The 19916-nt window shown below is 29.4% G+C and overlaps 5 protein-coding genes across 15 annotated transcripts in view; 4 read left to right on the top strand and 1 right to left on the bottom strand.

The window, feature by feature from the left end:
* Positions 1–2458, top strand: Tim23 (translocase of inner mitochondrial membrane 23). Of its 3 annotated transcripts, none has more exons than XR_004463981.2 (5): positions 1–205; positions 725–974; positions 1076–1245; positions 1329–1503; positions 2334–2458. XR_004463981.2 is itself a non-coding variant. In XM_033332287.2 (5 exons), exons 1-5 carry the CDS (start codon positions 133–135, stop codon positions 2341–2343), a joined length of 621 nt encoding a protein of 206 aa, XP_033188178.1. In that variant the 5' UTR covers positions 1–132; the 3' UTR covers positions 2344–2458. The 3 variants fall into 3 exon arrangements, 2 of the variants coding, with proteins under 2 accessions (XP_033188178.1, XP_033188179.1); XM_033332287.2 differs by having other exon boundaries at positions 1329–1446; XM_033332288.2 differs by having other exon boundaries at positions 1329–1454.
* A 78-nt stretch (positions 2459–2536) lies between these two features.
* On the top strand, positions 2537–6202 carry LOC117155844 (uncharacterized). 5 transcript variants are annotated; one of them, XM_076620890.1, is made up of 4 exons: positions 2537–2679; positions 4656–4940; positions 5116–5335; positions 5489–6202. In XM_076620890.1, the coding sequence occupies exons 1-4, from the start codon at positions 2537–2539 to the stop codon at positions 5696–5698; spliced, it is 858 nt and encodes a 285-aa protein (XP_076477005.1). In that variant the 3' UTR covers positions 5699–6202. The 5 variants fall into 5 exon arrangements, with proteins under 5 accessions (XP_076477005.1, XP_076477008.1, XP_076477009.1 ...); XM_076620893.1 differs by having other exon boundaries at positions 2548–2679; positions 4538–4940; XM_076620894.1 differs by having other exon boundaries at positions 2603–3033.
* A 4137-nt stretch (positions 6203–10339) lies between these two features.
* Positions 10340–11113, top strand: LOC117155895 (embryonic polarity protein dorsal-like). The gene is made up of 2 exons (XM_033332379.2): positions 10340–10858; positions 10934–11113. The coding sequence occupies exons 1-2, from the start codon at positions 10700–10702 to the stop codon at positions 11111–11113; spliced, it is 339 nt and encodes a 112-aa protein (XP_033188270.1). The 5' UTR covers positions 10340–10699.
* Tti1 (Telo2 interacting protein 1) lies at positions 10907–16250 on the bottom strand. 3 transcript variants are annotated; one of them, XM_076620345.1, is made up of 13 exons: positions 16203–16250; positions 15160–15296; positions 14830–15007; positions 14574–14751; positions 14165–14490; positions 13883–14094; positions 13348–13746; positions 13043–13282; positions 12405–12968; positions 12031–12328; positions 11733–11961; positions 11513–11647; positions 10907–11421 (listed from the first exon to the last, which is right to left on the bottom strand). In XM_076620345.1, the coding sequence occupies exons 2-13, from the start codon at positions 15287–15289 to the stop codon at positions 11335–11337; spliced, it is 2976 nt and encodes a 991-aa protein (XP_076476460.1). In that variant the 5' UTR covers positions 15290–15296; positions 16203–16250; the 3' UTR covers positions 10907–11334. The 3 variants fall into 3 exon arrangements, with proteins under 3 accessions (XP_076476460.1, XP_033188172.2, XP_033188173.2); XM_033332281.2 differs by lacking the exon at positions 16203–16250 and adding an exon at positions 15540–15993; XM_033332282.2 differs by lacking the exon at positions 16203–16250 and adding an exon at positions 15540–15678 and having other exon boundaries at positions 15160–15332.
* Positions 16251–16291: 41 nt separating this feature from the next.
* Lerp (lysosomal enzyme receptor protein) overlaps positions 16292–19916 on the top strand; it is a 35109-nt gene continuing 31484 nt past the window's right edge. For 2 of the 3 annotated variants that reach the window (XR_013058861.1, XM_033332283.2), the window contains exons 1-13: positions 16292–16500; positions 16704–16932; positions 17019–17173; positions 17276–17535; positions 17641–17797; positions 17874–18025; positions 18103–18218; positions 18333–18574; positions 18686–18889; positions 18973–19116; positions 19197–19370; positions 19563–19740; positions 19819–19889. Coding sequence is in view for 2 of the 3 variants with exons in the window: in XM_033332283.2 (XP_033188174.2) it covers positions 16441–16500; positions 16704–16932; positions 17019–17173; positions 17276–17535; positions 17641–17797; positions 17874–18025; positions 18103–18218; positions 18333–18574; positions 18686–18889; positions 18973–19116; positions 19197–19370; positions 19563–19740; positions 19819–19889 (2142 nt within the window). In the remaining variant the exon portion in view is untranslated. The remainder of the gene's footprint in view (positions 16501–16703; positions 16933–17018; positions 17174–17275; positions 17536–17640; positions 17798–17873; positions 18026–18102; positions 18219–18332; positions 18575–18685; positions 18890–18972; positions 19117–19196; positions 19371–19562; positions 19741–19818; positions 19890–19916) is intronic. The other variant, XM_076620346.1, reaches the window with a different exon arrangement.

Here is a 19916-nt window from a genome sequence, read left to right as displayed (position 1 = left end):
ATGATTCTCGACATATTCAGAGTACGCGGTTTAAACTAATTTTATGAAGAAACGTGCGAACACGAACTCAGGCCATTCGTAAGTCTACGAGGTAATAGAGTAAACCAAAATTTAACCGGTCTAACATCGAAAATGATAGATTTACGTGATGAGAATGTTAAAAGTACAATAAACAATGGAAAATATGGAAATTTAAATATACCAGGTAAGTTAAAAGTTAATAATTCATTGAATAATAAAGTCATGTACATTATCAATTCACGAATAATGTGATTATTACATTATATTAATATTACTTAGAGAGGCATAATTTATATGTAGATTGTAAAATCCAAAGCCAAGTATAATTAATTAAATATGATCGTATAACCTCAATATATAAGTACATATATATGTATAGTATGAGGCGATATGTACTGCCGTTTCTTTATTATATTTTTTTATAATATTTTATATCTGTTCATACGTGTAGAATTTATGTAAATACTCATGATGTATTTTCAAAATAAAGCCGTTGCTATAAATTTGTTATATCGAAGATAAACAATTGAATATTAAAAGGAAACAATAATTTCAATATTATGTATAAATAAAATATTTTACAAAATACTGGAAGAATATTTGTTTTATTTAGAATTTGTATAGTGTCATATGTATAGTTAGACATTTCATATTAATATCAAAGTCAGAGATATTTTATAATATGTTACATCATATTTACCAGTTACGTCGCAACAAGGGTTAGCACCACTTAGTCCATATTTAAACTTTGATCCTGCGTATCTTCCTCCAAGTCAGCCAGAATACATATTTCCTGAGGGAGCTGCAAAACGAAGAGGAAGATTTGAATTGGCTTTCAGTCAGATTGGTGCAGCATGTATCATAGGAGCTGGTATTGGCGGTACAACTGGTTTATATAGAGGAATTAAAGCAACATCATTAGCTGATCAAACTGGCAAGCTTAGAAGAACTCAGTATGTACTTTAATATTCTTTTAGTATTAGTAACGTAGGTAATTTTACATTATACGTGCCATGACATGTCAACAAATTGCATATAATTCTTTCCTTGGTAGATTAATCAACCATGTTATGAAAAGTGGTTCATCATTAGCAAACACGTTTGGAATAGTGTCTGTAATGTATAGTGGATTTGGTGTGCTGTTATCTTGGGCCAGAGGCACGGATGATTCCTTGAATACTTTAGCAGCAGCAACTGGGACAGGCATGTTGTTCAAATCTACATGTATGTTTCATTTAAGTAATATTTATGTGGCTAAAAAAGATTCATCTATCGAATTTGTGCAAATGATTGATTAATTGTTTCAGCTGGCTTGAAAAAATGTGCATTAGGTGGTTGTGTAGGACTGGCAATAGCATCTGTATATTGCTTATGGAGTAATCGGGAAGTCTTACAGGAATTGAGGCATCGCAACGTAAATCCGGCGTAAGACTGTGTGTAACACCAAAACCTTTGGCTATTCCGAATATTTTTCTTATAAAGGTTTTAATTTTATAATAGTACTAACAAGGAGATGACATGAGAGTTTACATTCTGTAATTGGTACAAATTATATAAAAACAATATTTTTACTTACGGACATTGTCAAAGGTGATCAATTTTACCATTCCTGTTTCGGTCAAAAACATTCAAGTTTTATACATTTAGTATATTGTCAAAATATTTTTAAATATTTATCGCAAAAACCTTTATATGTTCTTATATTCCTTGTGCTCTTTGTTCAAGTACTATATGGCTTTAGTGATTCAGAAAACAATCAGTTTTTCATTACATTAATTACGAACAATATCTTTTAAACCTTATCTTTATTTTAACATGTACCAATTTCGTATATAAAAGTAACCCTACACTTATTGTCCTTCAATTTTGTATCGTATCATTGAGTGAAATTGTTATTTAATATATCTATCCATCTGAATATATAAGAGTGAAAATAAATTATGTTCGCTTTCAATAATAATCGCTTTCGCAATAAGTGCTTATGCCCTTTTTAATCTTAGTTTCACAAAATTGCATTCGTATTAGTGATTTTTATTATATTCTATTTTCTAGAAAATTATATAATTTCCTTTTGTTAATTTATCAAAAGTAAAAAAAAAGAATTTAAATGAAAGAAAGGAAAAAAACAGAGATGAAATAATGGAAGCAAAAAACGAACTGATTGAATAAAACAAATTCTATTAGTATTCTTCATAAGATTGTTCCATTTTAAGTATCCTGATAACACGTATTGCACGATTAATACAACATAAACAATCGTAACGTTATTGGGCATATCCTACTCACACGTTTTCCTTTACTTTTTTTTACAGATCTAAATGAAGTATGAGGAAGAAGATTTTGAACTACTAGAAATTTGCACAACGAAAATGATTTGTTTTGTACATAGAAAAAATCATGTTGGACAATTTTATAGAATATAAACAGTTTAATGAAATATGCCAAATTAATTTATAATACAAATAATATAATATATAATGCAACATAGCTGTCATATGTATACGTGTGCGCGCGCATGTGTTTTTTATATATAGAAATTATAAGTGTGTGTGTAAAACTATATATATATAACTATATATATATAGTTTTAGATTTATATCGGCAATACCGACAGGCTGTACAGTTTACGTGTGACATCTGGATTACTATCATATATCGGTAAGGTACGATAATCTTATCAAAGTTTATCTTCATGTTCTCAACCATTCTCGAAAAACAGAGAAAAATTTAAGTGAAAAAAGAAAAATCGAGAGAAGTAACGACCGATCATTCAAATTATTCGTTAATTACTAAATCAGCTCAAACTTGATCATTATCTCAACAGAAATGGTATCATTAGTAATGTATGTAATATAAACGTGCGAGTTTCGATTGATAATGAAAAAATCGATAAAAGTACGAACAGTAAAACGGAAATAAAAATTTAACTCGTTTTCTCGATTTGCATTATTGCACATTAATTTCTATAATGACGGTTAAAAATATACTGGACGCAAACATTTATTGTAAAAGGTAAATATTTGATCTTTACTCGGTACGATCTTTGACGTTCGTATAGATGTTACATCGATAAGTGTATTAGTGAAAATTCACGGCTTATTTGAACAAGAAACACGCGATGTTCATGGACACATGAACGCTTCGATGTAAGCCAAAGTTGTTCGTATCAGCAAGGAAGCAATATTTTACTAGAAAAATATATTTTGGAACTGAATAGCTTATTAAGAGAAAGAAAAAAAGAGGTATTCTTTCATAAAGTGCTACAACGTTTCAAAAAGCTTCATTATTGAACTATTATCGACTTTAGTAAACTTGGGTAAGGGATTGTATAATACATAGTGCTAAACATCTACTTCCATCGCGCTACAAAAATATCTCATTGTTGAGAAATAGGTGTAGATGTGCATTTGGTGCATAATTATGACCGAATACATCGATGGAACACATGCATGGTATAAAAACTGCAATAAACAAGTTTAATCACGAATTTGCATGGATCGGATGAATTGTTTCGAGATATTCTTTAATTCGTCGAACATTCGTTTTTACGTAATTTTACTTGATTTGTATGATAAAAACAGGACTAAAAGTATATGTAATTCGATTGTTCCGTTTGCTTGCCTATTAAGAAACGCTAATTACCACATACATTAATGAACAAGTTTAGATAACGTTATTCTATTTCATATTGTTTAAGGTAAACATAGAAAAATTATCGATGAATCATTATTATAAAAATAGTAGTAGTCGAGAGGAAATGGTAGTAGTTATGAAAATATTTACTTTAACGAACAGACAACCAATCGTTAACACAACACTTTACATTTGTACCCGCGCGTTTGTATTGAAATTTCAGAAAATGTTAGTTTCACAAAATTGCTATCGTTGGTTAATAGTATAGGTTCCTTGTTTTCCTTGTTATATTACATTTTTCATCAGAACGTTATTCTCTTCTCTTCTTTCGTATCAATGTCCTTTTCTCTTTTTCGCAGTGTTCTTACTTCCATTTCTATTTGTCTGTTCCTTTCTTATTCGACTATTTAATAATTTTTCGAATTTATTTTTCATATTTTTTATTATTTGTGATTTTCGATATAGCATGATATAGTGTGTTTTATATATTTTAGTTTCTCGTACTGTAAATCAATCGAAAAGCGCAAGAGGGTATGGTTTATCAAAGAATATTCTATAATTATGCATATACTGATTTCGATCATATTACATTATTTAAGACTAATATTTGAACAATGAATATCAAGATCAAAATAAAAATCGTACACATATATATACATGTACATATGTATATGTATACGTACGTGATATAATAATGAGAAATAATGAACACAAACAAGTGGTAGCGAAGAAAATTAATCACAAATCACAATGTAGACATATAGTAATAATAATAAAATCGTATAATCTATATACAAGTCAGAATCACAATGATTAAAACGATAAAATCGAAGAAGGAGGGAAATATCAAGTTATTTGATACAATATCTATATTAATTCTTAGGTAACATTTGCTTCCTACAGAAGAAGAAGAAGTAACGAGAGGAAGAAGAGAGAAAATACATTTATAAAATGATGCAAAAGGGAATTGAGCGATTTCTCAGTGTGCTGTATATTTCCAGTGTAATTACATCGATGACATCGATGATCTGCATAACCACCGTTTGGCAATACTGGGCATTGATTTTGGATGTTTGTGTTAGCGTCGATTGCGGTTGTATATTATACTCTAAAAACGCCTTCGGTATTCTTGGCGGGGGTACTGGAAAGATCTGCAAATTTGGTGTATACGGCTTGGTGCCGACGGTTCTACTGGATTTATGTCTTGCCGGATATCATGGATATAGGAGTTGTACGAAGAAGTTAAATATACCTATACGAACCTACAATGATGATAATGATAGCAGGTACGATTAGGAGGAGGACTGAAATTGGTCATATTGAGAGTTGGACTCTTCGTATTTTTACACAACTTTGCATAAAATTTGTTAGATATCCGTTAATATGAATGTAACAAATAAAATCGTATTTGCTCACAATAGTATTGTTCGAAACCGGATCACTATATTTTCACATTCGCAGAGAATTCGGTATCAGCGAACCACCGCTGAGTGTAGAGAATGAATCCAGACGAAGTCTATCACCGTACCAAAGATGGATGCCTTTTGTCTGTCTTGCGATATTACTTTCCTGTTTGTCATTGACTCACGCAATAATAATAACCGATGGTTTTTATAAAACTTGCGACCATTACAGGGCCATACTGATACAAGCTTTAAGTTTAACTGGACGCCAAGCCCAGGTATGTCTTGATATTACCCTCGCATGAAAGTCTAGTTAAGCTAACAATAAGATGTATTTATTATACATATCTCTGTCGAGTTCCTTTTTTCACTTTCGTGTCTTCGACCCATCTCTATTGCACGATTATTTCATTTTTTCCTTCTTTCTACAGGTTATTCACGATAGACTTTCCTGCGGAGCAATCTTTGATTTTATAGATTATATACGGCCGAACGAGACCACCTGGGCTCGCTCCAAACCGCCCGACACTGGTTTTGCTCTTCTATTAGCTATTGCTTCCACTTGGTACAATTTTATTTCTTGGATGATCGCCTTCATGTTATACTTTATCATGGCGCGTAAGAAATTGTGTTTCTTTTGAAATTTAATAACTTTCCAATATCGCGAAATCCCGACCGATTAGATTTTAAGTGATGCACGCACACTCCTGTTCATTCGTTGGCGAAATATCGATAAATAATATGAAAAATATATATATTTTTATTACATTTTTATACGTATAAAAAAAAAGTCGTGTCTAGTTTTTCTTAATATTATGTGTCGACTATCACATTTTCCGAAACTGTGTTAAGTAATATATGCAATACTGCGATGGATACCTATCGTTTGGTTTCACTTGTTTTTATTTTATGCACTCGTTCGAGTAGTATTTTAAGTACAGTACAGTCTACTAAAGTCTGCTACAATTTAATATGTGCATAGTTAGCATAGTAATCATCTCCATTTCCTTTTTATAGCTACATAACGAAACATTTTATACATTGTATGGTCGTTGAAATCATTTTGCGCATAAATAGGAACATATTATTATTATAAATACATTACGAAAATTGTTCAATGAAACGAATAAACCGATTGTATGGTACTTGTGTTTCTTCTTTTTTCAACACCTTTTCTTCGATTAAGATAAAGGGAGGTAAGAGAGGGAACAGTCATACAATTCTATATTCGATGCTTTTTATCTTTTCTCGTTGAAAAAATATTTCATCTTTGTTTTGTGTCTTGAATTACTCTTAAATTGTAAAAAGGGCAGTAATAGTAAATTTCGTTCGATCGCGGTTTTCGATTTTGTCATTGCCGTTAAACACGGAGCAAAGCTATGCGATATTACACACACATAGTGACTCGCGAAAGTATCCGAACGCTTATATTCGCAAACTCCAAGTAAAAATATGAAGATTGTGAAATGTTAAATGTCATAATTGAATAAAGATTGTATATAAATAAGAATCTGGAAGATTATAAATTTCATTTATTTATTTTTTTACTCCTAAATAGTAAAGCTATGAATAAAGCACAAGATATATGTATATATAAATTTATAATTACATTTATTATAATGTAATTTTACACTTTATATAAAGTATTTGGATATTGCTATATTCATCCAATAATAAAAATAGATGTGGTCCGACTATATGGTTGTGTCCGAGTATAACATAGAGATGGAAAAAATCTTGTGGATTGGCGCGGGAGGTACAGCTCTCTATCGCTCACCGTCACACAATGCTACATTGTTCTGTTCGTATATGTGATACTTTCTATCAATATGCGTACTTAACTTCACAATTGTGTTGAGTGTCAAAAATAAGCAATGAAGTGAGCATTCCTTCCAAAGGACTTTTTTCCATCTTTGTGCAGTAGGTTGGCTTCTTCCGTTAAAACCAATGAGATTCATATTTCTTTCGTTTGCCAACTTAGAATGTCACATAAGCAATATAGATAGCAATGCGTGACGATTGTTCATAGAGAGTAGTAACCCCATTTATATCTGTTCTGTCCTGGGAGTAAATTTTTAAAATGAGCAATGAAATTACGAATGTTCTGTCATGTACTATGTAAGTATGTACTTCTACTTTGCTTTCTAGCAGATACCAGCGGAGATCTAAGTCAATCTCAAACGTACTAGTATCACTGCTACATTTTGACACCATTCGAATATTAAATAAGGAAGTAAATGAAAAGTAAGTAAATAAGTAAATGGATAAATTTGATTTCACGTCGTAGGCATAAATGTGAATTATCGTAGTCGATTATTTAAAATCTATGTATTACGACTGTACTCGTTATATTGTTTACCACCTTATCGAAGTATAATAGTTGTTTCTTACAGAACCATGTTTATAGTAAACATTGTTTTGCTCGTCTTTCACCTTCTCGCGTACTTGTTCTTCCGTTTATTTCGTTTCTGCGATACGTTTCACGCTGATTTTGCTTCCACCTTATAGAAGCGTGTTTATAGTGAACACTGTTATGTCTCTGCTTGTCCTTCGTCCTCTCGTCTGTTTATTTTTTTCTTTTATTTCGTTTTCACGATACGTTTCACATTGATTTCGCTTCAATCTTACAGAAGTGTGTTTATAGCAAACACTCTTATGTCTCTACTTGTCTTTATCTTCTCGTGTATTTATTCTTTTGTTTATTCAAGGTTTACCATACGTTTCGTATGAATTTCGTTTCGATCATATCTTCCATTGATGTTTCTGCTTCCTGTTCCTTTAATAAAATATGTACATCTTGAAGGACAAAATTTATCGGTTGTCAATTGCCGCCATACTTCCATTCTTATATACAGGGTGCTTGGCTACAGGTGTTAGGAAATTTAAGGGGTGATTCTTGAAGTCGAAATAAGACGAAAATCAAAAATAAAAAAATTACGTTTCCGGCTTTGTTTTTTAGTTATTAACAATTAAAAACCGGCCAAAATACCTCTGCACGCAAGCAAACCTCCTTACACGAACGAAAGGAAGTCGACCTAAGCGAGGCGCACAGTAATCCTTAATCCATATAATATACGGGTAGCTTACTTTGTACAAATCGTAAAGAAGAAGGCCATGGTATTGAGAGACGTAAACCGCGATTGTTCTGTCCGCGAGTATCCACAGCAAAATCACACACGTACTGCGATTTTCCCATGCAAATACGGTGCAGCATCCTATCTCTCACATCTGGGTTATCCGCCAGATTCCGCAGATTTTAATGTGTACCGGTACCCCACAATAGTTGGTCTATGTTACAGAATATCTTTGCGCTGGGTATAGTTCTATTGGGATATTTTTCGGCGCATAAACGTCGCGTTTTTGCGTCTGCCGCACTGTAACAGAGATGCATACATTCTTTAAATGTATACATTTTGTAATAAATATAGCTACAATATAAACATTGCTACACTGCATATAACACTCATTACGCGCATTGCACACAAAATACAATCAAACAACACTCTAACTTAATATTCTCAGTTCTTTGAAAGTTCTTCGTCGACTGTCGGAATGATTCTGTTCTTCCAAAACTGTTCTAGCTTCTTGCTTCAAAATGTCTACAACATGTCAATGTAGTGATGGAGAGATCACTGTGAAAAGAAAATTTACGATACTCTTACCCAATTCTTTCATCTTCTTTGTATAATTCGGAATTATTCAGGTACAGTTATAAAATTTGAGAGGCTCTTTTTGAAAGCAAGGGTATGCTATTGAGGAAGCGAACAGGCTGTGCACTAGATGTATTTAAACAATACGCGATCCCATTTTGCACAATCTTTAAACTCCATATAGGATTTATTAGAGATGGTCATTGGAAAAGTAGATTTTCTGTTTACCAGATGGATTTCGGAAATATCTCAATCCTTCAAGCCTTATTGTCTTCAGTTTTATGTTTTAACACGTGGAAAGAAAAAGAAAGTTATTCGCTGCAAAAAATTCGTTGTTCAAAAATTGAAAAATATCTTTTTCAATAACTAGCAGTGAAATTAAGAGAAAAAAGAGAACAAATTTCTTGATAATTTCTAAACTAGATAAAACTCAAACGTGATTCATGATTTCATAAGTGATTCATCAATATTTACATCACGTTTTGATGTATAAAGTTGTCGGAATCGATTATTTAAATACTACTACTGTTACTACTGTTACTACTGTTCGTACTTTCCTTATACTGTCATTATGTCTGTCACCTCTGTTTCTCTATTATTACTAAAATGTAGAAAATGAGAAATAGCTAAAAATTAAAGGTTTCCACTTGCGTAAAATTCACACAGTGTAATACCAGTATGGTTTGATCAATCAGCAAGTATTGTTTTCTTCAGATTGCCCGGAAATTTAGCAACGTTTACTAAGTTTACGGAAGTTTACGGAAGTTTACTAATGTTTACCACTTAACGTTTATTAATTTAGTAATAAAATGTATCATTATAACAAGGAAGAAAAAATAAATATGGCATAGGTTTGTGGTCAAACTCAATAGAACGTGGTTCGTACGTGTGAATTGTAGCATTTTGAGCATCTAATAAAATAGGATCACTTCGATATCAAGGTGTTTAGGTGTTTTCAACTAGGTTTAACAGATTAATTTCTTATTCATTCTTATTCATTATTCTTATTCAAAATCCGAAATGGATTATCCACTGGATAAATCAGAAAGAGCAGTTTCAAAATCGGCGAATTTTGCTGAATCAAATTGATTGAGGCTCAAGTCAACTGTCCATGCTAAACTAAAATGCTTGTGCCACCCTACCTCTTTCACTCTACCTGCTATATAAATTATTATTTCTAAACAGTAGTACAATGATGTATTATATATTATCGTATATTTAGGATGTTTTATATATAATTATATATTATTACATCAATAGAAGTAATAATGAATACAAAATACGAATATTTACATTACCAGCATTGTGCAACGATTGAAATCCTTTCTTATAATTTGGTATTACTCTATATAACATTAATTATTCATGTAGCTGTACTTATAATACGTCGTCTATATATGGAAATTGTTATTTCCATACGTTCTCATTGATTATTGTTGTACGATATGACTGCTTGTTGATTGATATTGCAGTGATGATTATGATTGAATAAGTGCTGAGTCGCACGAACTGGTTGGCGATCTTAAAGGCGAAAAAATCAGTTTTAATTTGAAGAATGTAGAAGTAATAAGACGAAAAAGGCAATATCACCATATTTTATTAGATACTCCAAATGCTGGTCGTATGTACGTATCGGGTACTTAGCTCAGTCCACGCGATTTCTTCTGGGTCGAACCGGTCGCGATCAGATATCCTGGGTTTCCAAATACCCGACGCTTCGGCACATTTGGGTTCTCGCACATGCCTAAGTGCAGACGTGGCTCGCAAGTATATCGTAAGTATATCGATCTACGATCGTGAACCAGTAAATTCCTAGCTTTAAAACTTACATTTGCGAATTTTACAAGTCGAAAACTGCAAGATAACAAAAAGAAAGCTTAACAATTTTTGGTACCTAAAGCAAAGATCAAACAATTTTTGATACAGATGAAATTATTCAAATTACTGATCGTGCGTTTGTATAGTATAGTCTAGTGGAAAGGTCAATTGTCAATGAAAATAGATATTATAAGGTCATCGCCATATGTTGAAATAATAGAACAACCTGCTAGTAATGGCTCGCGCTTTCGTTATAAATGTGAACACAAATCGAATGCTCCTATACACGGTGTAAACAGTACATCAGAAAAGAAAACATTTCCTAGTATAAGAGTAAGTAATAAGGATGGAAAATATAATATATTTGAAAAGAATATGGTATATGATAAAAAATAATATTTATTACAGATAATTAGATACAGAGGTCGAGCTAAAATTACAGTATCATGTGTAACAAAAGATGGGCCCTATAGACCTCATCCTTATAATCTCGTTGGGGGAAGAAGGTGTAAACACGGTGTTTATACAGTAGAAGTGTCATCAGAAAATATAACTAAAAATATATATATAAATATTGATTGTATATAAATACAAATTTGAAAGATTATGGGAGTTTCATTTATTTATTTTAATTCTTAGATAGCAAAGCTATGAATAAAGTATATAAAGAAATACATATATAAAAATCTATAATTATATTTATTATAATACAAATTTACACTTTGTACGAGATATTTAAATATTGCTATAGTTCGTTGATGTTTCATTTTATCAATCTTAAAATATATATATTTTTACTTTCATCATACTTAAAGATCAGAGGTCTTATCTTGGATGTATTTCATAATAATATGTACATTTTTGAAGTATTCATTTGTTGAAATATTTTCGGCAATCTAAAAGATAGTAAAAGTTTATTTGATAATTATAATTATGTCGTTTGATTGTGTAAGAAAAAATACAGATATCTCCATATTATTTTATTACCATCAAATCTTTAATATCAAATGTTGCATCCGGAACGATTTTTTTTATTTTAGAATTAAATATGCTAAGACATTTCACCCAAACGATATCACTATTATAATCCGCAATATCCTTATACAACTGTACACAACATACCTATGAATATAAAATAATTAGTTATACAATCAAAGTAAAAAAAATGCATTTATATGTAAAAATCTTCTTAACATCAAAATTTTACTTGTAATAGGGGATTTTGATGTTTGTTAAGATATGGCTCTGCAATACTTAAAACACTGAATGTTTCTCGTTCGTGAAGACATAAATTTTTTGTTATCTGCCCTAAGGTAGAAAGTAGTTCTTTTTGCAATTTATAAGTTTGAGTAAACTTATAGATACTTTCAGAGCTCTTGTTATAGCTTTCTTTAGAGGAATTGCTTAGAAATTTTGAAAGTGCAGGTAATACTTGCCTAAAAATAATTATAGTAATTGTAAATGTAATTATATTACATACAAAATATAAATTATAAAACACATACTTAAGCGTTCTAGATCGTATAAAATCTTTTGAAACATCAGCGAGCGTATTTAATAATTGCCATGCTCGATTGATTAGTAATACATTTCCATCATGAAATCTATCTACTAGTGGATGCCAAAGTAAGTGCACAATGGGTAATAGTTGATTTTCCCAATTTGCCAAAACCTCAAGACCCTCTTGTAAGGTCGACATTGCAATCAGTGACTTTTGTATTTCTTTAGATGGTAAAAAATGTAAACAATGCTTCATTACATCTTCAATCATTTTAATGTAAGGTGGTGGATTTTTTTCTTTTTCTGCAATTTTTATTTGTTATATTTTTATTTATAGTAATTTCTTCTTATTATCGATCTTAATATAATATATATATACCTTCTTGTTCTATAGAATCTGCTTGATATTCATTCTCTTCTTCATTCATTTCTACTTCTACTTTTTCTTCCTCCTCTTCCTCTTTAATTTCACAGGATTGTTCCATGTCATCTATATATTCGTCAACTTTTTTTGCTTCATAATACTCTGATAAAGATTGAATAATTTTCGAAGATTCAGTTTTGGTATCTACACTCTGTCCGTGTACTGTTGACACTTGTTTAGAGTTTACTAAATTTTTTATACATATTGTAAAAGTGTAAAAAACTTTTAAGAAAGCATAAGAATTTCTTTTTTGAAAACTACTATTTAACTGCAGTAGCACATCCTCGACAATATTTTTCAAACAGGGTAACACATCCATTGTGCTATATTTCATGACAACTCCAACAACATCGAGTACATTAGGATTGCGTTCTACTCTACGTAATTTAATACTAACATGATATGAAAAATAGTCGACATTTGCACGTAAAAGATCTCCTACTGTATTATGTTCTTGAGATTTTGCAATTTGTTCAAGAGTTTGAGTACCAACAAAACTGATTAGGCTATGTCCACTACCTAAAAGTATGTATATAATGCTTATTTGTTATTTTGTGATTTCTTTGTTATCCATTATAAAAATAAATAATCACCTGCTCTTTCTATAATAATATATAATGTTTTAAGAAGAAGTCTATCATAATTGCGTTTCAAATTTGTAGCTATTAATCCCAAACCTTCTAATAATAAGCAACATTGTACTACATTGCCTTGTGCAACTCGTAAAGGTATATCTTTATTCGTTTCAATTGGTGGATACCAAAATTCAGGATTTATGTAAAATTCAACAATTTCCTCATAAATTGGTAAAATTGATAAATCCTTAATAGGTACTAAAATATTTAACAATAAATAATATATGTTACATTATTTTAAAACAGAAAATTATTTAACATACCATATATTATCCAGTTTAGTAATAAGATTAACTCTTTTCTATGTTGTGGTGCATTGAACATGAGACCAAAAATAGTATCTACTACAATTTGAAGATCTCCAAATTCACCTAAATATTTACATATTGTAATAACTTTCGCTTCACATTCATTAGTTTGGATGAATTTAAATCGTCTCCACAAATGTGTTCCATATGAGTATGCTGGATCATCAAGATCCTTAACATTTATTGCTTGCAAAAGAGAAATATTACTGCAATCTATTTCAGATACATATACCAGAGCCAATATTAGTCTGTTAACGTGAGGTGCAGACATCATAACACGAGGCAACCTTTGTTCTCCAAGAAGCTTTAAGTAACCAGCAATTTGATTTAAGCATGATAACTGATCATTATCATCTAAAAAATAAAGATACGTTGTTTATTTTGAAAATTAAATATTTTTAAGAAAATGTTATATTATGTCTAAATATTGTAATTCTTAGTATAATACACTTCGACAAAGAGTGTGAAAAGAAAATGTGCAAAAACGTACCAGACTTCCTGATAATCCTAGGTAATTTTGTAAGCAGATCATAGAAGTTTTCTTCTAACAATTCCACTAAGGATCTCATATTTTTATCTCGCATGAAATTTATGTTAACTGCAGTTAGTACTTCTTCAGCTTTATCTCGTACTACTGGAAATTCATCCTCCGATAGAGATATTAAATACTCTATTAGTAACATAATATTTGGTTTCATATTCCTGTTCAAAAAAATGTATGCAATATCTGTTTATAAAATGTTTAAAAAACAAAATGGAAATAAAGTATTACCTGGGGCATAATGTAAGCAATAAATGAATATTTTCAATTAATTCTTCCCTAACTTTATAATGAGAATGTCTTGTTAATGTATATAATTGTTGGATAAGTACATTAAGTTTAGTTGCACAAGCACTAAACCATTCTTTATTTCTTGTTGCACTTTTAAGATGTTTCTCTAATTCACTTTGATTTTTCACATTTGGGAAGCTTTCTGGTGGATTAATATTCTCATTATTTATTTTGATTAAATCACTCAAGGATGGTATGTCATCTTGGTATGTTTCTTTATCTTTCATTACGAGAGTTAGTACTCTGCCCCAAGCTCTTAGTGCTATCTAAAATTTAATTCATATAAAGTGTAAATAAAATCATGAACAATATAATCAAAATTCAAAATTTAGAATCTATTTTGTATTACCATTGTAAGTTTATGTCCTTGTGTTTCACTTCCCATAGCTATTTCCTGTAAACCACTGACAATACCAGGTAAAAATAACATAATAATATCAGCTACTTGATCTTGCAATATTGTATCAAATCTATTTGATTCGTCATCAACTTGACATAATGCCATTACTGTTTCAACAGCATTTATTCTAAAAGTTTAAAAACTATAATCATATATTTATAAACTTATTGAGAAGAAATGATTTAATAATTTTTCATATATCTACCTCAGGGAACCAGATTTTTCAAACCTTCCTATTGTTATTGACAACAATATTCCTTGTCCTATTTTAGAAGCATTCTCTCTAGTATATATGATTTCTAAAACATCTGTGAAACAAGAATGTATCAAAGTTTTAATGCATGAAAGTACTGCTTCTTTGAGTTCTTCATGTCCCACGATCACTACAAAAATCGCATATAGATAATATATAATAATATATATTTAATATAAATTAAAATTATCTGTTAAAATACTTCTTACAAAATAAAATCTTAGTACTATATGAGATGGACAATCAATCTATAAAATATATTTAGGTGAATATTATACTTACCCATACTTTGTTGCGATTTGTCATAAATTTGTATTAAAAGGCATGAATATAGTTCATAAAAGTATTTTACTTTTGATATTTTTGTTCTTGATATTATTGCCTGCGTTGTCTTGACTAACTCCTCTTTCATAGTTTTACTATAGAATTATGAACATTCAATTATACTTATAGCACTAAATAAAATATAAATTGAATTACTATATATATATATTACATTAGAAATTATTTTAAATCATCGATAATATCTATAATTTATTAGAATAGATTATAACTTTCATAATTAAAGAATTATATTTTTCTTAAATTTATAAATAATATACGTGATCAACTAATTACATATTTGCATTGATTTCTACATTATAAGATATAAAATAATGTACCTTAATGTGTTATTTGGTAGATGAATAATAAAGGGAAATAAAATATATTCAAACAAATTTTGAGTAACTTTGTTTGAAATATTTGGTAAAGCATTAGCAATATTGCGAGCATTTTTTGCATCTGGATTTTTCATTAAAGAATCACAAAGTGGTTTTAATGTAGTAAATGCTTCTTGTATTTGGAGACGTTCCATTTTTTGTTTGAAAAACAAAAAAAATCTAACAAATTCTAGACGACAATATCGATGCACTTATGTTTATAGACTACACATATGAAGTTATATGAGGAAAATTGAGATGTGTTAGTATTCATTCCTACGAATGTAACTAGTAAATAATTAAAAAATTAAGTATTGTTAGCTTCCATGTATCACAGTATTCTTATTATTATAAAATAATGCAGAATAAACTACAATTAGTATCTTAATTATAATGTCATATAAATTACTTAGTTAAAATTTTAAACATATAAAATTTTGTTCATAAAATTTGCAGTTGTTATTGGAGATCAAAATTATCACTAAATGTTTTTTTTTAATAATTATGACATGATATTAACAAAACATATATTAAAAAATAATTTTAAAAAGTTTTAAAATTATTGATCGGTTAATAAATAATCAAAATTTGTGCTAGGAATGTGGATCTATCTTTTTTACCCACAGTTAAGAAGGTTTTTCAATTGTCATTCGCTCAATGGTCAGAGATATCCAACCTAAAATAAACGTTGATTCATTAGTATGATAAAGCGATTTAAACATCTTTTTGCATTTGTCATTGAACGATAATCATTTATTTTTCAACAACGTTCAACAGCGAACGATATTGTTATGCATGTTAATACGTTAAATATTTACAATGTGATTAATCTACGAAGTGATATAGTGAACAAGGAAAAGAAATGTACAAGTTAAACAATCTACTATTCTTTTACTATTTTGCAGTTGTTACTGTTTTTGCTGTACGTATTAAATATGTTTTTCATAATATTAACATTAAATAGTAATATTAAATAATAAAATGGTAAAATATATATATTTCTATGTATATTGAATCGTACATTTGTTTTAAATTGTTTATTTAATTTAAATTTTATTAAAGCAATTAAATATAAATTCATACGAATATAAGAACTATAAAAAAATAATTTCTTCTTTCACACAGGATACACCTGTAGTGAATGACAATATTTGCATATTTCGTGAACCTGTTTTTAGTGTTTTCACTTACAACTTTACCAGTCTTATAAGTCCTACAAAGGATGCTATTGTAAATGACGAACGTTTAAATGTAACTGTACGTTTACAATTATGTTCTGCACTGAAACAAAAATGCAATGGAGAAGATGGGTATGGAATTTGTTTAGTGAAAAACGAAAAAGAAAAAGGAATAGGTTCTGCTCTTTTATATACATATATTTAAAATATTAAAATAAATGTAATTTTTATATGATAAAATAATTTTACTTTGTTATTATAGGAAAAATGCCTCCAGTGGTAAATATAACAAATGGAAGAATAATGTTTGTATTCACAGGTGATAACTGTACATCTGATACTAAATATACTGTAAATATTTTTATGAAATGTGATTATAAAGCTGAAAACAATTCTCTTCCGGAACCATTTTCTCATGTATGATTTATGCATATAATATTTTTGTCAAATTTTTAATGGCATTTTTATTATATAATATTATAAAATAAGTGAATTTCAATTTCATTATTAATATTTTAGACATTAGAAGGGTGTAACATATATATGATATGGAAAAGTGTTCTTGCTTGTGGGCCTCGAATCATAGGAAATTGTACAGTAACAGATAAAGGATTGCATTATGATTTATCACCTTTAACGAAATATTCAGACAATTATTTTGTTGCAATAGATAAATCACCAAAAATTATATTAAATATTTGTCATTCTGTAATATTTGAATACAAAGCCCTGTGTCAATCGCATTCTGGAGCTTGTTTACAGAATTCTTCATTCAATGAGTACGGATATTTTTATTTAAAAGATATATAATTATGTGTAATTTGTTACATACAACACATTGATATTATACATGTGTTATGGATACTAATAAAATTTTGTTACAGATATGTGAATTTGGGTGATATTCAAAACCCACCCTTTGTAACAGATTCTGGAGAACTTAAACTCGAATATCAGGATGGAGATCTGTGTAAAGTGAGAAGTATTTCAGTACCACATATTAAGACTTCTATCACTTTTAAATGTGATTTCGAAGCTATGGTAAATATTATAATATATTTTATTTACTAATTCAATAGTTACTTATTTTTATAAGCCCTTATTTTGTATGAGTTAGAATACAGATCCAGAATATATCGGTGGAAGTGAAGAGTGTCACTATCAAATAATGTGGAGAACTGCAGCAGCTTGTAGTGTAGAATCTTTACGTAATCGTAGTATAGCCACTGCTGGCAATTGTACAGTGAATAATCCTCTTACAAATTTTACGTAAGATTAGACTAAATACTTTTATGCTACTAATTAATATAGTATTGAAGAAGTTTGTAACAAATATTTTATTGCAGGTATGATCTACGATCTTTAATGAATAAAAACTCTTATACAATATCAAAAAATGGCATAGAATATAAATTTGGTGTATGTGGATCACCTGTGAATAATTCATGTGTGGCAGGAACAGGTTATTTACATTATTTCATATCCTAGTATCATTTGGTTTTTAAACATGATTATACTACTACTTTATTTCCCTAATTTGTTATTAGATTATGTGTATTTTTACTTTCATTTCTAGGAGTTTGTCTTACTCAGACTAGTATATCTATGGGAAAGGCTAATACAAATTTAATCTGGGAAGAGGGTGGACCATATTTAAATTATACAGATGGAGACATATGCGAGAATGGATTACAACGTTATACAATTATTGCATTTGTATGTGGAGCAGAAGGATCTCCAGATAAACCACTTATTATGGAACAAAATGCTTGTCAATTGATTATACATTGGGATACTAATTTAGTCTGTGAAAAAAGGGTTAGGCAATTGTTTATATATTAATCTTTTTCTCTTATTATTATTATCAGTTTTCTAAATATATATGTATATATTTTTAGATCATTAAAGACAAAAATTTATATCTTATAGGTGAAATGCGCGACAGAAGATGACGAAATAAATTTAAGTTCATTGATAAAATCTGCCAATAACTATATTGTAAAAGTAAATAAAACTGAGTTTCATATAAACATATGCAGGCCATTAATTCCTATATCAGGTTTAACATGTGTACATGGCAGTGCGGTTTGCAAAGCTTCATTAAATTCACGTAATGAATATGTAGACGAAATCGTAAGTAATCATTGTAAACTTCGTTAAATTTATATTATTTTTTAAATTAAATATTACAAGAAAATATTTATATTTGTTGGTAGAGTTTAGGGTTTCCAAAAGAAAATCCTATATTGTATAAAAACCATGAAACTGTGTTACGTTACGTGGATGGATCTCCTTGCCCCGAAAATCCAAAAAGATTAATTTCTTCAAATTTTACATTTCCATGTTATAATAATGGCAAGGTGATTAACCGATATTTGTTTACAAAATTTTGTGATTTTAAGAAGTATTATAGTTATGTATTTATGATTGACTTTTCAAGGGATTTCCGGAATTTAAAAGATATGAAGAATGCACTTACATTTTTGAGTGGAAAACAAGTATAACATGTGGAGCTGCAATGGGAAATTGGACTTCTCCTTGCATTATACACGATCAATTACTTTCTTATGAGTGCAATCTGTCTCTGCTACATAAAAATGAAAAAGTATACTATGTAAGTTTGTTAATACCTAATAATTTTTCTTTTTAATTAATTTAATAAGACGATGTCAATTTAAATCAAAATTATGAAAATAAATAAACATATTTTTAGTTTTAATATAAGATATTTTATATGATTTTTATGTGAAAGAATAGAATATTGTATGTTATTAATTTTTAAAAATTTTACTATAAATCATTGCAGGTGGAGAACAAACAAGGGAAAAAATATAGCATAAGTATATGTGGTGGAGAAAAGAGCTGCAATGGTTCTGCTGTATGTGAAGGAAACAATGGTTATGGAACACTAGCAAATGTAATTTTTGATTATGGTAGAGATGTTATAAAACTTCAATACTCTAATGGTAGTAAATGTGTAAATAGTAAGTATACAGCGTATATTTTGTTAAATAATACTGATTATAAATCAGTTGTGTTATTATTATTATTATATTAATTAGGCTCCTACACATCTGAAGTACGATTTATATGTAACGAATCTATAGGAATTGGCACACCAAAGCTGTTATGGGTAAGTAAAAGTAAATTTTTTCAAACG

Source organism: Bombus vancouverensis, chromosome 8 (assembly GCF_051014615.1).
Source record: "Bombus vancouverensis nearcticus chromosome 8, iyBomVanc1_principal, whole genome shotgun sequence".
NCBI classification, from domain to species: domain Eukaryota; kingdom Metazoa; phylum Arthropoda; class Insecta; order Hymenoptera; family Apidae; genus Bombus; species Bombus vancouverensis.
The sequence above is the reverse complement of the archived record's forward strand: the minus strand, read 5'-3'. Positions and strand labels throughout refer to the sequence as shown.

Excerpts from the sequence above, each read along its gene's own strand:
- LOC117155844 (XM_076620890.1), top strand. The coding sequence starts at position 2,537 with ATGTGTTTTTTATATATAGAAATTATAAGTGTGTGTGTAAAACTATAT. Across the intron at positions 4,941-5,115 it reads AATGATGATAATGATAGCAG|AGAATTCGGTATCAGCGAAC; the intron begins GTACGATTAGGA and ends TCACATTCGCAG. Across the intron at positions 5,336-5,488 it reads TAACTGGACGCCAAGCCCAG|GTTATTCACGATAGACTTTC; the intron begins GTATGTCTTGAT and ends TTCTTTCTACAG.
- Tti1 (XM_033332281.2), bottom strand. The coding sequence starts at position 15,733 with ATGGAACGTCTCCAAATACAAGAAGCATTTACTACATTAAAACCACTT. Across the intron at positions 11,648-11,732 it reads ATCAAAATCCCCTATTACAA|GTATGTTGTGTACAGTTGTA; the intron begins GTAAAATTTTGA and ends TTATATTCATAG. Across the intron at positions 11,422-11,512 it reads TTGATATTAAAGATTTGATG|ATTGCCGAAAATATTTCAAC; the intron begins GTAATAAAATAA and ends ACTATCTTTTAG.
- LOC117155895 (XM_033332379.2), top strand. The coding sequence starts at position 10,700 with ATGAAAATAGATATTATAAGGTCATCGCCATATGTTGAAATAATAGAA. Across the intron at positions 10,859-10,933 it reads AAACATTTCCTAGTATAAGA|ATAATTAGATACAGAGGTCG; the intron begins GTAAGTAATAAG and ends TATTTATTACAG.
- Tim23 (XM_033332287.2), top strand. The coding sequence starts at position 133 with ATGATAGATTTACGTGATGAGAATGTTAAAAGTACAATAAACAATGGA. Across the intron at positions 975-1,075 it reads GGCAAGCTTAGAAGAACTCA|ATTAATCAACCATGTTATGA; the intron begins GTATGTACTTTA and ends TTTCCTTGGTAG. Across the intron at positions 1,246-1,328 it reads CATGTTGTTCAAATCTACAT|CTGGCTTGAAAAAATGTGCA; the intron begins GTATGTTTCATT and ends TAATTGTTTCAG.